The sequence below is a fragment of the Vigna unguiculata genome, chromosome 5 (assembly GCF_037176805.1).
Source record: "Vigna unguiculata cultivar grain cowpea cultivar isolate G323 ecotype 2 chromosome 5, ASM3717680v1, whole genome shotgun sequence".
Taxonomy (NCBI): domain Eukaryota; kingdom Viridiplantae; phylum Streptophyta; class Magnoliopsida; order Fabales; family Fabaceae; genus Vigna; species Vigna unguiculata.
In genome coordinates, this window is record NC_140796.1 from 1,236,711 (window position 1) to 1,254,712 (window position 18,002).

General features: G+C 34.3%; 2 protein-coding genes across 3 annotated transcripts; one reads left to right on the forward strand and one right to left on the reverse strand.

The window, feature by feature from the left end:
• The first annotated feature begins 380 nt into the window (after positions 1-380).
• LOC114185835 (uncharacterized) lies at positions 381-6,998 on the forward strand. Its single transcript, XM_028073768.2, has 9 exons — positions 381-621; positions 753-2,377; positions 2,465-2,691; positions 2,773-3,105; positions 3,842-4,088; positions 5,123-5,251; positions 5,530-5,745; positions 5,898-6,021; positions 6,369-6,998. Exons 2-9 carry the CDS (start codon positions 806-808, stop codon positions 6,605-6,607), a joined length of 3,087 nt encoding a protein of 1,028 aa, XP_027929569.1. The 5' UTR covers positions 381-621; positions 753-805; the 3' UTR covers positions 6,608-6,998.
• Positions 6,999-7,880: 882 nt separating this feature from the next.
• Positions 7,881-14,318, reverse strand: LOC114184238 (N-lysine methyltransferase). Of its 2 annotated transcripts, none has more exons than XM_028071519.2 (6): positions 14,055-14,318; positions 13,770-13,897; positions 8,946-10,355; positions 8,788-8,856; positions 8,508-8,706; positions 7,881-8,349 (listed from the first exon to the last, which is right to left on the reverse strand). In XM_028071519.2, exons 2-6 carry the CDS (start codon positions 13,770-13,772, stop codon positions 8,279-8,281), a joined length of 1,752 nt encoding a protein of 583 aa, XP_027927320.2. In that variant the 5' UTR covers positions 13,773-13,897; positions 14,055-14,318; the 3' UTR covers positions 7,881-8,278. The 2 variants fall into 2 exon arrangements, with proteins under 2 accessions (XP_027927320.2, XP_027927321.2); XM_028071520.2 differs by having other exon boundaries at positions 14,007-14,220.
• Between the last annotated feature and the right edge of the window lie 3,684 nt (positions 14,319-18,002).

An 18,002-nucleotide genomic window follows, 5' to 3' on the forward strand; every position in this document is an offset into this window, starting at 1 on the left:
CTGTTTTGAAAAAAAATAAAATAAAATAAAAATTAGATGAGATAGGTATTTTACGTATCAAATGGGTTTTAATAAAATATGTCTATTTTCTGAAAACTAGTTTTGTTCACGAATCCAAAAAGCATATTTAGTTTATGATTATTTTGAAAAATAATTTTGTATATGGTCCTTTTTATATAAAACTTACTTTTAATATTTAAACAAAATTAATTATTTTAAAATTAGCAATAAGTTTGTCTGAATAAATTCTGTTTAAACTGCAAGAAGTAATAAAATAATAATAATAATAATAATAATATATTTGATAATAAAATAAGAGAATGTAACAAAGAGCATGAAAATTGGAAAATGAAAGAAGAAAGAAAGGGACAGAAGATACATTCACTTATAGAGCAATAGAATTCGCAGCCAACGTGACAGAAGAAACCTAAATCTATTCAAAGGGTTGAATTTTCCAATCTCCCAACAAAATAGCAAAACACTCTGAATCCTCTCTCACTCGCTTTACATCAACGCAACTAGGGCTTCTTCTCTTTCAATTTCCCTAATATTTCTCCATTTTCCTCACAGCAACCATTCACAGCACAATTGAACCCTTTCTCGTCCTCCACTCGATCCCATGTAAATTCTCCTGCAAACCGCATTTTTTCTTTCTGGGTATTCTTATTTCCTTCTATTTTTATTTAAAAGAGTCATATTTTGGCTTAACTGTTTTCTGGGTATGTGTGTATGTGTGTGTATGGTTGTCACAGATGTGTTGAGGATAGGATCGTATTGGTGATAGTGAAAGGCATCATCGTCAAGCATGGCATGGTTTAGAGCTGGAACAAGCATAGCAAAACATGCAATTAGGAGAACCCTTTCGAAGGGTGGATCCACATATCTTGTATCAAGGGCAAGGATCCTTCCATCATCGTCAACATCATCACATGGCAGAAGCTTCCACAGTACGGTTTTCAAATCAAAGGCACAAGCGGCACCTATCCCACGAGCGGTTCCTCTTTCGAAGTTAACTGATAGTTTCTTAGATGGCACAAGCAGTGTGTATTTGGAAGAGCTTCAGAGGGCTTGGGAGGCTGACCCCAACAGTGTTGATGAGTCCTGGGATAATTTCTTCAGGAACTTTGTGGGGCAGGCCTCAACCTCTCCTGGGATTTCTGGTCAAACAATTCAGGAGAGTATGAGGTTGTTGTTGCTGGTGAGGGCGTACCAAGTTAATGGCCACATGAAGGCCAAGCTGGATCCCTTGAATCTGGAATCAAGGGAAATTCCTGAGGATTTGGACCCTGCACTCTATGGCTTCTCTGAGGCTGATCTTGATAGGGAATTTTTCTTGGGGGTGTGGAGGATGGCTGGTTTCTTGTCCGAGAACCGCCCCGTGCAAACCCTTAGATCCATTTTGACAAGGCTTGAACAAGCCTATTGTGGAAGCATTGGATATGAGTACATGCACATTGCAGATCGTCATAAGTGTAATTGGCTTAGGGACAAGATTGAAACCCCCACCCTTACACAGTTTAATAGGGATAGGCGCGAGGCTATCTTTGATAGGCTTGCTTGGAGTTCTTTGTTTGAGAACTTCTTGGCCACCAAGTGGACCTCTGCAAAGAGGTTTGGACTTGAGGGTGGAGAGACTCTGATTCCTGGAATGAAGGAAATGTTTGATAGAGCATCTGATCTTGGGGTAGAGAGCATAGTTATAGGTATGGCACATAGGGGGAGGCTGAATGTTTTGGGAAATGTGGTTAGGAAGCCACTGAGACAGATTTTCTGTGAATTCAGTGGTGGTCTTCAGCCTGAGGGTGAAGTTGGACTCTACACTGGAACTGGTGATGTTAAGTATCACTTGGGGACTTCGTATGATCGGCCTACTCGTGGTGGCAAGAGGATTCATTTGTCTTTGGTGGCAAATCCTAGTCACTTGGAAGCTGTCAATCCGGTTGTTGTTGGGAAAACTCGTGCCAAACAGTATTACTCAAATGATTTGGATAGAACCAAGAACATGGGTGTGTTGATTCATGGAGATGGAAGTTTTGCTGGACAGGGTGTGGTCTATGAAACTCTGCATTTAAGTGCTCTTCCAAATTACTCCACTGGTGGGACTATTCACATTGTGTTTAACAACCAGGTTGCATTTACAACTGATCCAACGTCGGGCAGGTCCTCACAGTATTGCACTGATGTTGCCAAAGCTTTGGATGCTCCCATCTTTCATGTGAATGGTGATGATGTGGAAGCAGTTGTTCATGCATGTGAACTTGCTGCTGAGTGGCGCCAGACTTTCCACTCTGATGTGGTTGTCGACTTGGTGTGTTATCGTCGATTTGGCCACAATGAGATTGATGAACCATCATTCACTCAGCCTAAGATGTACAAGGTTCGCCCTTTTGTTTTGTTTTTCTTCTTTTTGTGTGCATATTGCTTTGTTACTAGCTAATCAATTGCAACGTGTTTGGGTTGATAGGTAATCCGAAGCCATCCATCAACTCTTGAGATCTACGAGAAGAAGCTTTTGGAGTCAGGGGAGCTGTCACAAGAAGAAATTGATAAGATACACAAGAAGGTCACATCCATTCTAAATGAAGAATTTTTGGCTAGCAAAGAATACATTCCAAAAAGAAGAGATTGGCTTTCAGCATATTGGCTTGGTTTCAAGTCCCCTGAACAGCTTTCACGTATCCGAAACACTGGGTACAACAAATTTATATTCTTTATGTTCTTATATTTTTCATTTTTGAACTAAAATGCTGAAGGCTGGCCTATCCAATGCAGTGTGAAACCAGAGATCTTGAAAAATGTTGGGAAAGCAATCACGACCATCCCTGAACATTTCACACCTCATAAAGCTGTGAAGAGGATTTATGAACAACGAGCTCAAATGATTGAAACTGGGGAAGATATTGACTGGGGATTTGCTGAGGCACTTGCTTTTGCCACCTTGCTTATTGAAGGCAACCATGTTCGATTAAGTGGTCAGGATGTTGAAAGAGGAACTTTTAGTCATCGGCATGCCGTGGTTCATGATCAGAAAACAGGGGATAAATATTGCCCCCTTGACCATGTTATAATGAACCAAGATGAAGAGATGTTTACTGTTAGCAATAGGTAATATTTCTTCTATTTACATAAAATTAATTATGTTGCCTCTTTCTGCTTTTTACTTCTGCCACAGTCATCCATGAGGCTTAAGCTTGACCATTTTTGGATTAATACGTTACAGTTAACTTGGTAATGGTCGGATGTTATGGATGTTTTAGACTTCCAAATCTATGTTTGCCGTGCCTTATTGTTCTAATTGTGTTTCATTGATTGATCCTAGTCCCGCCCCGCCCCGCCTTAAATAGTTGAATAATATGTATTGCTTTCAACCGCCCCGCCCCCTCCCACATCTTTATTTTTTAAATTTGGCTTTATTGTTAATAAATTATTAAGGCGATCAATCATTTAGGAATGTCATATGGATCACTCAATATTGATTTAAAAATGGCATTTCCTATCTTATTAATTACAAATAATTACATTTGATATGGAACTTTTTGTAAACCATCAGCAATTTTTTTTGAACTGTTTCTTTGCTAATATACTTAGTTTTATAACCTCTAATGTGCTTTGTATTCATGACTTTGTTCTTCAAGTGTTAAACACTTCTTATGTGCCTTCTGGATGTCATGGTTGAATCTTAAAATAATATAAAAGTGGCAGTATAATCCACTTGTTACATTAAAACCTTGTTAAGAGTTACAAACAGAGAAAAACAAATGCTTGTTATTTATATTTAATCCATGATTTATAATTTTCAGTTTTTGGTTCTTATCTATTTTTTTTTTTTAAAACTATGCAGCTCTCTTTCTGAGTTTGGTGTTCTTGGATTTGAATTGGGCTACTCAATGGAAAATCCCAATTCATTGATAATTTGGGAGGCTCAGTTTGGTGATTTTGCTAATGGTGCCCATGTGATATTTGACAATTTCTTGGCTTCTGGTGAGGCTAAGTGGCTCCGTCAGACTGGCCTTGTTGTGTTACTTCCTCATGGTTATGATGGCCAGGGTCCAGAGCATTCAAGTGCAAGATTGGAACGCTTTCTTCAGGTTCTTCTTTGTGAATCTATGGTCTAATATATTATGTGAATACTTTTGACCTTTTGTCCCATCTTCTTGAATGGGAATCTGCTTGCCAACTTTAGCTATTGTTTGCCCTTGCACTTGATTGTGTTGGATATTTTGGTTGATTAGATTGATGACAAAAAATAGTGGTGGTTCTAGGGCATACTATAATTTACATGGTGTGCTTTGAGATTGATATGTGAACTTGAAATAAGTGACACTGATATAAACGTTAATGTTGTGTGTTTAAGATTCAATTGCAAGGTATGAGACTTAAGTTTTATAGTGGAGGTATGGGATTCTAGTTTTGTTGACAAGTCCTTGGGCTTTTCAACTATGATGACCAACTTTTGTGCTGTGGTTCTCCCAAGGTTCTTATCAGTATGCATCTTCTTATTGTTTTGTGTTGACACTATAAATACTCGTTGTGCATAGTTACAGTAGTATGTGAGGGATACTTTGTTTTGAGAACGAAAATGGAAAGATAGAAAATTGAAAAAAAAAATTGGATAGATAGGATGTGCTGAGTAAATATGTATATTTTTTATTCTGAGCGAAATATGAAAGAAAGTGGAGAAAAAGTAAATTTCTGTTCTTTGTTTGGTTGCAAAAAAAGGAAAAAAGAAAATATAAATTAAAAAAATAGTATGCATTGAAAATATTTTATAAAAATTGTATTAATTAGGAAAAAAAGAAAAAGTGGAGGAAGGTAAGTATGGAAATAGAAATTTGGAACTCCCTACTTTCTCAGGAACCTGCTATAAACCAAACAAATTGACCAGAAACTCCTTCTCATTTCGCCTTTCTATTAATCTCATTGTTAATAATGTTGTTGAACTAAAAAGAGGAGTAATCATTTTGTGAAATTTAGATTGTTGGGTAAACAAGCAATTAACATAAACAATGCTATCTTGGTTTGCCAATTTTGAAACTGCTTTCTAGTCTTGTTGTATGTGCTCCATCTCCCTATTTTATCTGAATGTCGTTGAAATAACAAATGTTCACTAATTTCATGGCAGATGGCTGATGACAACCCTCATGTTATCCCTGAGATGGATCCAACTCTTCGGAAACAGATTCAAGAGTGTAACTTGCAGATTGTGAATGTCACAACTCCTGCTAATTTTTTCCATGTTCTAAGGAGGCAGGTTGGTACAATAAATTGAGTTTTTTTTTTTTTGTAATAAATAGTGCCGAAGCCCAAAAAAGTAAAGTAGCATTGGTTGTACTGTGGGTGATTGTTGACTTTGACCTTCATGCTCCTTGCCATCTGATCTGTTTCCTGTGTGGAGAGCCCTTGATTTTTCATCATAAGGAGAGCTTTGTTGTCCTCTTATATAGTAACAATGATTCGATTTAATGGTCGCTTGTTCACTTAAATATATGATCCTTATTTCCTCATAATCTGCTGCTTGTGTTTTTGCAGGTACATAGAGAATTCCGTAAACCTCTCATTGTTATGTCCCCTAAGAACCTGCTTCGTAGTAAGGTTTGTAGATCAAATTTATCTGAGTTTGATGACGTCCAAGGCCACCCAGGTTTTGACAAACAGGGAACAAGATTTAAGCGTCTCATAAAAGACCAAAACTATCCCTCAGATGTTGAGGAGGGTATTAGGAGATTAGTTCTTTGCTCTGGAAAGGTATGTGTGTGTTACTTGCCGGAAACCAGTTTTTATTATCAACTTCAATGGTTTCTAAGGTCTCTAATCTGGTGGATTTTATTAAAACCATATTTAAGTCGTACTTCAATTACATGCTTTTTGAAATTATAGAATGCAACTATCTCTTGCAGGTTTACTATGAACTTGATGAACACAGAACTAAGGTTGAAGCAAAGGATGTTGCAATATGTAGGGTGGAACAGCTTTGTCCTTTCCCTTACGACCTTGTCCAACGAGAGCTTAAACGATATCCAAGTATGTATCTGTAGAAGTAGAAAAATTCCCTTCAGATTATGATTTTTTTTTATTTCCTATATTGAAGGCCTGAATGGGGTGTAATTTGTATTTTGTCTGGGACCTAATTTTCTTGCTTGTGCTTCTTTTGTAGGCACTGTTTGAATTTCCTAATTTCATTGTTGAGTCTTTTAATAAATAGTTTCACCCAGAGAGAGATAATTTTACATTTTACTGTTAAGTAGGCCTAACCATTTTGCAATAGGGGGGTATATCTGTTTTTCGACCCTTTTAGAAAGATTTGATTTTGTTAGACTCGTTATTATTTGTGAATAAATCATATATTCTCTGTTTTGATTCTTATATAGATGCTGAAGTTGTTTGGTGTCAAGAAGAGCCAATGAACATGGGTGGATACACTTACGTTTTGCCCCGACTTGTATCTTCAATGAAAGCTGTGAATAGAGGAGGTTATGATGATGTGAAATATATTGGTCGTGCTCCATCTGCAGCCACAGCCACTGGTTTCCTCAAGGTTCACCAGAAGGAGCAGACTGAGATTGCTGAGAAAGCCCTTCAACAGGAACCAATTGATTTCCCTTACTGAAAACCCCTTTGCACATGATATGATGATGCATCCATCTTTTTTCAAGTCATAATAATGCATTTGATTTACTTTATCCACATAAGAGTGGAAGGAAGGTGACTTCATGCATTTGCTTGAGTTTTGACATTTTGTTTTTTGCTTCCTCACAAAGTGTCAGCTTAGCTAAATTTCAATATATTCATATGCTCAAACATTTTTATTTTATTGCCAAGAGATACGCAAAGGTGGTTTCCTTACTGCTTGTACTGAGGCTTTGATATTTATACTTTTTGTTATACTGTAATTTGGAGATGGATCTTCAATAATTTTTTGACAATGTAATTTCACTTTCCAGCGGCATGCCTTGGCAGTATAGCCTCGGGATCATGATCAAATTAGTTTTTCCCCTCAATTGTTTTCTTTACACCCCAGATTCAAAATCAACTTTGATATGGTTCTTGAATCAATTTGAGTTCACCTTCTACGTATCTTTATCTGATAATCTACTCTGATCGAACTGTTGTGGTTATTGTATTTTGCTATGAAGTTAGATAACGTTGGTTTCTAATTCAACCATTGGGGATCTGCAACAATTTACCAGAACAACCTTAGAAGGTTTTTATGTGCTACAATCAAGTTTAGCTTTTGTGCTCTTCAATTTCAAAAGAAAATCTCTAGTTCAGAAAATAGAAGAGATTGAAAATCGAGTATGGGTTAGTAAAATCCTTTATACAATATGAACTCTCACTAAATTTGTGGCTGTGAGATTGATAATATATAAATCTTATCTCATGTTTCTAATAGACAATAAGTCAGGCTTATCTAACACGTATCGAGAAACAAATATACAATTTGAATATTACCTCGTTAATTTTTTGGAAAAGAACGTTGATACTGTCATGGCATAAGGTTTGAGCTGTAGTTCATAATGTTTACGCTGGGTCGTTAACTTTATTTAAAACTTTACTTCCAATATAAGGATTTAACAATTACAAAAATAAATATTACTTTGATGCATCATCGAGTAATAATTACAATAAACATACATTAATTTTGTCACTTAAATCACTCGTTTTTAATTTTAGATTAATAAGTCGATGAGTCGCACTGATAAATATTTAAATAAAGCTTTCTTAGTTTTAGAAGCCAATGTATCAACGTTTTACATTTTCGTGAAAAAAAAAAAATGATGGTTTATTTTGGTTTGGTACAAACTTCTGGGATTAACTATGATAGAACGTTAGATGCATGCATATACCTAAAGCAATAAATAGTTAAAGCTCAACGCCAGACAAACAAAGAACTGATAGTCAAATTTCCACAGGTAACATGAATATACCCTTTCCTCTCCCATGTAATAATCTCTATTCAACTTCATACATAGTATAGATGGGATGGGTTACCACCCGCAAAATTGACATGAAATCTCTTAAAAGATTCACTAAGGAACATGGCTTGCAAGCAATTTAACAAAGGTGTGACAAGACATCAGCAGATTGTGATGGAAAGAATGACAGCGAACCACGAAAGACATCTTCATTGCCATAAACAAAACAATCAAGTTCCTACAAGAAGCATCGGCTAAAACTTCCCAATTTTAAACAGTCTTCTAAACTATCAAGCTGCCAACCACTCACTATGAACAGATTACATATCTACCACTGTTCTGAGCTTTCAAGAAGAAAATTTAACTTAAGATGGAATTATCACTTCATCCTTTCCATAAATACGTTGAAGCTCCCGAGTAGCAGCTTGGTATGATGCTGATAAGGGGGAAACAGATTAGAAGTAGAAAGATTGAGGAATTTGTGTTGTATTTATGTCGAAACATATGGATAATTGAAGCAAAGTCAAGGTCATCCACGTGTTATTTATTATTAACAATAACTAAGCAAACTGAAGAAAACTCTTGTTTTGTTACCTTTCCATCCTCGAAAGTTCTTTTGGTTGATGGTAGAGCCAGTCACATTTTGAATTGCATCAAAAAGCATCTCCTGAGGAGTATTTTTCAGTTCTTGAACAACAGCATAGATGGTTTTTCCATTCTCGAAGTATATGTGATTATTGGGGTGTTTTGTCTTGGCACCGGCATGACGCTCAAACTCATATGCATTAAGAGCCTTCATGATAAAATTTAACATATGAGCACAATCACTTCTGTTATGCAGATTACCAGAATGTAAGTGATTTGAAATGCCAACCTTTGACTGCTTGCAGTCATCACATGAACACAAGTAACCAGTTCCTTTTATGATTCCTTTAAGACTTTTCTGGCAAGCATATTCTTGAAACTGTTAAAACGAAATACAAAGTACAAAAACCCAGAAATTAAGTTAGAAAAAATTAAAACAGACTTTACCTCCCGTGACCATGAAACATATTTCACCTGGACACCATCAAAAATACCGGTTGACAGCAAACTTTTGACATTTGAAGGGAAGTTGTTCGTAGGAGCCTTCTTGGTTGTTGTCTTAGGCTCTTTGTTCTTAACAACATTATCATTTTTAGTATTGAGTTTTGGAATGCTATTTACAAGTGATTCAGTGTTTGTTTCAGTCAGATCATTCTGACCATCCAAAACTTGAGCTGAGTTTTGGTTTCCTATCAACAGATCATAGCCACTGATGATTCCACCAGAGGGATTTGCTTCAGGGTCATCATGAAAACCTCCAAAAGATATTGTACCGCTCTGACCCTTATGGTGATTTTGACCCACAGGTAAAGAACTGGAATCTCCTCTGTCATATGATGGAAGTGTTGATGCAATATTTGAATCCACCTTCTCATATGTTGAACCCATTGATATTAAATGATCGGTACCCTTGTCATAAGGAGCAACAGTAATAAAATTCTCTCCTGATTTACCATAGGTTGGACCAATTGATATAAAGCTCTCATGCCCCTTGGAATATGAGGTGCCCAGAGATATTAAATTCCCATCTTCTTTCTCATATGATTGACCCATTGATATGAAATTTCCATCTCCCTTGTCAAAGGGCTGACCCATTGATAAGATACTTTCATCTCCCTTGCCATAATTGTGGCCCATCAGCATAAAGCCCCCATCCCCTTTATTGAAGTTGTGAGCCACTGAAAGAAGATTGTCATCAGTCTTGCTACTTATTCTAGTCCCCATACCAATGGTGTTGTCACCTCTATTGTTATAAGTAGGACCCAACGAAATATTGCCATCATTCTTATTGTAACCAGCACCTACTGAAATTGTACTATCATCTTCCCGGCTATAGGAGTGCCCCATGGATGCAGAAGGCATGCAATTGTCAGAATCTCTAACTTGATTAACTTTAACTTTTCTGATGCCACCAAAATTGAGACATGATGAAGGGTCTGCAATGGAATGAGATATCGACAATCCCACTGAAGGATCATTACCATAGTGATGCTCAAAATCCTTCCTTCCCATGTTTATATTTCCACTTACAATAGATGGCACATTCTTATCAACCAAATTCATTGTCCTAGCAAGATCAGATCCAAAAAGACGGTCAGAAAATTGACCCGTGACAGAGTGAAATCCTGAATTGGTGTCCCATTGGGAAACATTCACATGTGAAACTCCTGAAATTGGCCTACCACTGACATCTTCAACTGCTTGTTTCTTGCTGCTGAACATTTCAGGTTCACCTGTATCCATAAACCACTGATGACTACGCTTGGGTTCAATTCTGGAAGAATTTTCATATCCCACATTTTCTTCAGCCATACAGCCAGCATCTCGTGGCATCCAAAAACTTTTATGCTGGTAGGACTGCAGAAGTTCACAGCTTAGTATGTTTATCTTAATTGACGGAAACATTCACAGCTGGTAGGACCATTCAAGACATAAAGACAGATCATAGCAGAAATTTCTCTTTAACTTTTAATATAGTATCCATAAAACAAATTCAGCGTCAAGATCATTCAAACAGAAAAACATATTGATTATCACAAACATAATATATTTTCACTCTAGCAATTTCTAGATTCGAAAAAGTGAAATTCTCAAACATGCTACAACCTTGAATTTAGAAAGTTTAATGCGTAACTAGTCTTAATGCATGATATTTTAGCCAGAAATACATTTGCTAAAAGCCTAAATATCACTGATATTCCAGCTGAGAACTTATTATCGTATCATAATGCAGAAAAATCTATTGCTGTTTGGCACCTTCTGCTAATAGTCATCCATATCCTTTAAACGCAATTTTGTGCATTGCATCTTATGGACATGAGCTGCTACTTTTTCTTTGTTTATTCCTTAATGAAATATGTATTAAGAGATAAGATGTAAGATCCACCACTAAATAGGAATGTGTCCAGCTCATTAGAGTAAGAGGTACAATACAAGTGAGAAACAAATTTTGTACAATCCAAGACATTTAGAGGAAAGAAAATTTGTGATGGGAAGGCAGAAGTAGCGCATCCACATATACTATTTAGTGGAGAGAGTGGTCAATGAAGGCATTTGGTTTTGTATAGCTGAGGATTACAGATGAGGCTTGGGGTCTCTCATCAAGAAGCAACAGTCCTCAAGAGGACAGACCATGTGGTTCTCAGTCCCTATGTGATTGCATATATTCATTTTTCTGTGATGATATTGCAATCCCTGAGTTTTTCTTCAATTTATTTTTTATCATCTGGTTGTCTGACCACCAAGATGCCCTGAGGAGTCTCATGCAGAAGCACTGGAAAAAAGGATGGGTGAGATATGCAGCAAGCTGCGGCGGGCTCACTCTACAACATGAAAAATATAATCTATACAGAATACTTGTCAGGGAATATCTCTACGTGAATCTAATTGATGCATCCCCTTTGAAGACAACAAAATAAAAACTTAATATAGCCACCTATTTTTACTGAAATATGCTCCTCTGCTATCTTTATAAGCATATTCAAATGACAAAAACCTGAAAATATACCAATGAAGATATAGAGAATATTGGCGTGAAACGCATCTAACAAGTAAACTGATTAATGTAAACCAGAGAAGCCAGAAATCGAAACTCATAAACAGACAATTTTACTGATTCAATCATTCATTACTGATACGATAAACTTCTTTCCATATATGACCACAAACATCAGAATAGTGGTCAGTAATTTATTAACCAAGAGATCTAATCATACAAATCAAACGAAATTTCCATGTCATGTAAATTACTATGTCAATTATCCTAAACATGCTTCAATTGATCAATATTTCCCAAAGTTTCTTATGTATAAACTGAATAGGCGTCCACAAAATATTTTTCCACTTAATAATTGAAATTCCCAAGTTACAATCTTTCCATTTAATTCATTGTCACAAAATTAAGCCAAAACTGTGAATTGCTTGCTGGTAACAAGCAATTTTTCTTCCAGAAAAAAAAAATAATAGAGAGAAAACAGTGAAACAACTACCAGGTGAGATAAGGTCTTCCTCTAAACTAAAAAATAAAAGCCAAAAGCACCAAGTGGCTAAGACATGCAGCAAAAGCCGCCCAACAACAAGAACAATAAATAACCCCTATGTACCAGCATATTCACTTTCTAGTTAGAGCCTCTATATATGTTCTCTAATGAACAGATCACCACAAACAAATTCCAGTCATCATTTCAAGAGGTACTATTGAAACCATAGCCTGAAACGCATGTTCCTAATCTTACATTTTCTGGTATGCTAACTTACATATCTCATTGTTCTGATCATTAATTTTAGGCACAGGTTGAAAAGTGGTGTGGTGGATTTTCATATAGCAGCCGAAGGGGCCCATGATTACAAAATAGTGGTTGTACCAGTGCTATAGTGAGGCTCTCCAAAAATCACTTTTGCCTTAAAAATGATGTCGTTTTTAAAGGCAAAGCTGAAATTTCTTTACCATTTCTAAAATTTAAAAAATCCCTAATTGGATGTAGTTTTCTATACCTTTGTCTTCGAACCCTAAACCGTTTGATTTGTTTGTTTCCTTTGCATTTATTGTTATTTACTTGGATGTTCGGCGTAAAATCTATAACCTTTCATGGTTAATTGCAAACTTTTCTTTCAGTGTTATCCATGTTAATAAAGATTAGAGGAATATTTTAAGTAATTCATATCGTTTGGTTTGGTTAGGTTCCTACTAAATTTGTTAAGAACCCAAATCAAAACAACCTGACGTTTTGCATTTGTTGAAATCGAGTTCCCAGGTCAAATAATAAAAAATAAAAATCCTCATGGAAGGAGGGCAGGATGTGACATAAGAGAGGAGCAAAAGGATTCTGGAGTTGGTATCCATGGCATTCAATAGAGAGAGGTTAAGACTTTGGTTTTACCCTTTTAATTGTTTAAGACTTTGAGTTAAAAAAGAAAAAAGCAGGAATTGGATAGAGACCTTAAGTTGGTGGTAAGCAGATGCTCCGACAGTAGAGAAGGGAATTGACAACAGATTTATAATAGTGTATCAAGTTTGGTTTCGATCAGGTATTTCAGAATTTAAATTCGTCAAACCAAGAAGCAAATCAAACCAATTTCTTGCTATTAGTTTGGTTTGGGTTGATTGGGTCCATGGGTTGATTCAGACCCGTGGTCACCCCTTATAATGTATCAAGAACCTAGCATTATACAACACTAGACAGAAAAAGTATCAAAATGACATTTGTAATTCATTTAACAGATTGCACAAAACGTTGACATTTTACATTTATACTGGAATAGAAAACTTAGGTCCCGAGTTAATGCAGTATCGGACTATTAGAGTGTATGGATACATTAAAAATTCTGGTGGCTCCTCTGGAAATGGGTAAAAAGCACGATTTTTCCTCATCAACAAAGTTTTGCATTGCTTTCACCATGAAATTGAAATTGACTTCCCTCATCTCACCACCAAATAAACTATAATATGAGGGGCTCAAATTCTTTATTCTGATATAAGCACTCGGTGTCACCAATTATACGAGTCACTAAAACTCAATTTCACAGAAGTGTTACATAAGATCCCCATTGCTAAATCAAACCCCCTCAACAATTTGAGTAAACAAATAACTCGTCAAGTGCATAAAACTCAAGAATGAATACTTAAATTTCAAGTAACTTCACATAATTAAAAATAAAAAAGGGACACAGCAAGAGTATTATACAAACCATCATGCAAAATCAGGCAACCACAAAATCACATATCAGACCCAGCATTCACATGCAAACAGTCTATTAGAATATTCAACCAACCATTTCTCTCCTCGATATTTCAAAACAAGTGTAATCTGACTCAACAATTCACGGTGTCACCACACAGTGAGTAATGCAAATCACCACGTCCAATACACCGCACCATCAAACCCGGTGAACTCGATCAACTGCATCACAAAAACCAAAAGAAGATCAACTCCACGGTATAAAAAATCTTGGATGTTGATCCAACTAACATACGTAAAATAAAATAAAAATAGCAAAAAAAAAAAAAACCTAGAATGAGAAAATGGAATCAATTGAATTGCGATCGCAACTTCTTACAGAAGCGAAGAGGTTTAGAAAACGAAAACGTGACTATCTCCTTAGACTTATTTTCTCCGGCAGAGACGTTCCTCCTTTGATAGCTACTCTTCGTTTCACTTCAAAACAAAGTGTGTGGGATTTACGAATAATGAGGTTTAGAGTGTGTGAGAGAGAGAGAGGGTGGAACAGAGATATAATACGGGAATATGTAGGGTTGCCGAATTGGCCATGCTATATCCACCCTACACGTGTATAGCCTCTGATGTTTCCATCTTCAGAGAATCTGAACTGTCCTAAGCTTCTCGAAGGCATGAATACTGTACAGAAGGTGCAGGGAAAACTGATCAGGTGTATCTGCTTGTGCCAGGTGGAGCTTGTTTATTGGTTGAATATTTGTGTCAAATTATCGTGGTAGTGATGTGGCATTGTGTGATTGGCTCAGCCTGACGGAACACATGCACCGTGAAGTTTCTCAGTTGAGTAACTAAGGTTGAAGTGTGAGAGTAGTGTTTTATGTTGGTTTTCATAAAAGGCCCAATATTTTGGGCATGCATTGTTGAAAGTTATAAGAGTTCAAATAAACAAATAAGTATAATTTTATATTGATATTTAATTATGAATTATTAGTATATTTTATATTGATACTCATTAATTGTACACAAACATTTAAAAAAGAAATACTTTGTGGTAATTGTTGTCCATTAATATGTTTAAAAAGTCAACTGTACTAATTATTAACTTATGAAAAGCATTTTTAAGTCACATAAAAAGACATATATAAATAAAATAAAAATATTATATCTGAGAATTGACATGGTAAGAGTTATCCGATAGTTTAGCTGTGTGATAAGTTTTGAGATGAGTTGTTTACAGTAAATGGGTGCAATTAAGAAGTGTTGATGATTAATTAGGATCTTAAATGCAATCCAATTTGTTGAATTATCCATTAACATGGACTTGGCCCAAACACGGTTTCTACCACAAACAAAAACAGTGTTGAGTTGAGAAAGAAAAAAAGGTGTAAAGATGAAAATGAAAGATTAGAAAGAAAAAGTGTGGGTGACAGAGAATGAGCATAAATTGGTGAATGAATATAGTTGGAAGTTGGAAGATTAGTGAAAGAAATTTGATCCAAATCCAAAGAACCTAATGGATTTGGATGCATGAGGCCCATTGGTCGGTCAATTAAATTAAACACTGTTAATTACAAATGGGAGACACGCGAAATGCCAACACTTTTTTCCTACACGTTACCAACAATTTCAAGATGCAACTAGTTTTCTTTGATGTATATAGTTTTATGATAGAAATGGTTTGTTTCTTCTCACATCTTAATTTGGTACGAGAGAAAAATGTGTTGAAAGTCTTACATCAATTACAGATGTAACTAATTCATAATATATAAGTAGATGTAGACTTAATTTTACAAGTTGGTTTATAAGTAGATGTAAACCTAATTTTACAAGTTGATTTTGTGAGATTGAGTTAGACTTAAAGTTTATTTGTTAATATCACACTTCAAAAATGCATGTGTTGACGTAAGGAAATGTGTTGAAAAAACCTAAATCAATTTATAATATATATATATATATATATATATATATATATATATATATATATATAAATTTTACCTTATGAACCGATTTTGTAAACTTAAGTTTATTAATGGTTTGTTATATAAAAAATGATGGTATGTATTTCTTACAAGCAAACCTTTTTTAAAAGTATTCTCTTTACGTTGATTTAATTATTTTTTAATTTTTTTCTTGAATTTTTTAAAGTGAAATAAAATATTTAATCTTCCATTAAAAAATAATGTTTCAATATTAGCATAAGAGGAAGCCCTAGACCATCATAAATAATGGAAAACTATGAAAACATTGTTGAAGAATTATGTTATACCAAATGAAAAGTTTGAAAACATTAAGGATTTTCAATGGAAGAAGGTTGAACATTTTGCATCATATTGATTGGTGTTAGCAGTTGAAAGAAGAGGAAGGAAGGAAGAAGGTTCCGTTGTTGTTGTGGTGGTGACATAAGGTAATAAAATATATAGAAAACAATAATCTTCTACAAAATCTTCTCCATACTAGAAATATTTGTTTTAACTTGAATGCAAGGTTTATAAAAGGATAAATGTTGTTTTTTATACCCTAACTCAAGATCTCGCATTAAAGTTTTGTTGGGATTTATTTGGTATCATGTCTTGTTATAATCAATCATGCAACATACCAATATAATATAATATGGTATAATTTTTCTCCTTTTTTTTCTATTATATATTGTTAGTGCAATGTACTTCTTATTCTCAAAAGGGTTGTTATAAACTAACATTATAAGATCATTTACATTTTCACTATTTTGACACCATTTCATATTCATTACAACAACATTATCCTTGTTCTTGTTGTCACTTTTATCATTTTTTGTCACCATAATTGATATTGTTGTTTCACTACTATCCTATATACATCACCATCATAATTATCTTCTATGCAAAGTTACCAAATATTTGAGTTCATATTTTTTATCGGTTTTTTTGGTGTTGTCCTCTGCTAAACATTCAAAATACATTGTGTTAGTATTTTAAATATTTTTTTAATATATTTTAAAACGTTAAAATTAGTGGTAATCAGTGTATTATGGAGACATAGTAGAAAAACAACACAGTAAAATTCAGTAGAAAATCCAAATTCCAAATAATTATAGTTGTTACATTGATCATCATTGTTAGTATTATTATCACATTTATCATTGTATTATCATCTTAGTAATTATGAATCCACTGTCATCCCAATATTAGTATTCCTTTTATGCCCTCTCATTGATATTATTCTAATCATTATATATTTGTGATCCCTTGACTTTAGGTGAATATTGAAATTAGTCTTCCTTCAAAATTTTGGACAAATTAGTTCTTCATCTTTAGAAATGTGTGAATTTAGTCTTTTTAACCAAATTTCGTTAAGTTTATTTGATGTTTCAAACATGTTTTTGTGTTAACTTTAAAGTAAAAATGTGTCAAAAGTTGTAAATAGCTCAAATAATCTCATAAATCATGTTTGAATTGTCAAATAAACTTAACAAATTTTGGTTAAAATGAATAAATTCACACATATCGAGAGACTAAATTAAGCCAAACTTTTAAAGAGGAACTAATTTCAATTTTCACTTAAAGGAAAATGATCAAAAACATATTCTTGTCTCTAATTTTATTGCAATTGTTTCTTTTATTGCTGTTGTCATTACCATTTTTATAATTGTAGATAATATTGTGTGATCTTTATCCTAATAAACATCAAATATATATGATTAGTATTTATTTTATTTTTATCATAATTTTCTTATTTTATTTTTGTTTATCATATCTTATTATAAGTATTGAATAAACATAAAATTAGATAAACTTTATTAATATTATTCATGCTTTATGACAAGGAAACGCGTATATAAGCTCTAATTTATGTGAAAAGAAAAAAGCATGTTGATGGCTTTTTTTAAAACAAAGAAAAATATCGGGAATGGCGTTAATTACATTCATTGTATCTTCATACTAATATTTAATAATTAATATACTACTATTAATTTTTTATACCAACAAATTTGTCCGAATAAATTAAAAGTTAATAATGTATTCAAAAGAGTGATGTTCATATTTTCATTAGTTAATTATACACATTGCTTAACTTGTGTCAAACAAAAGAAAAAAATGAATAAACTTGTACTCGTATCTACCTACTTCAGGGACATTCACATCAGAAGCATGTTTCATTATTACTTATATAGCAACTAATTAAAATAACTCAATAGTCAAAGAAAGTATTAAGTTGGAACTTTATTCAATACTTAGAAATTACAAGTAAAATTCATTGATCAGCAAAAAAAAAAAAAAAACTTCGTTTTTCACAACTTGTCTAATCACTTTTCTATTAATAGTTTTGTCACAAGTATTAGACAATTATAGAA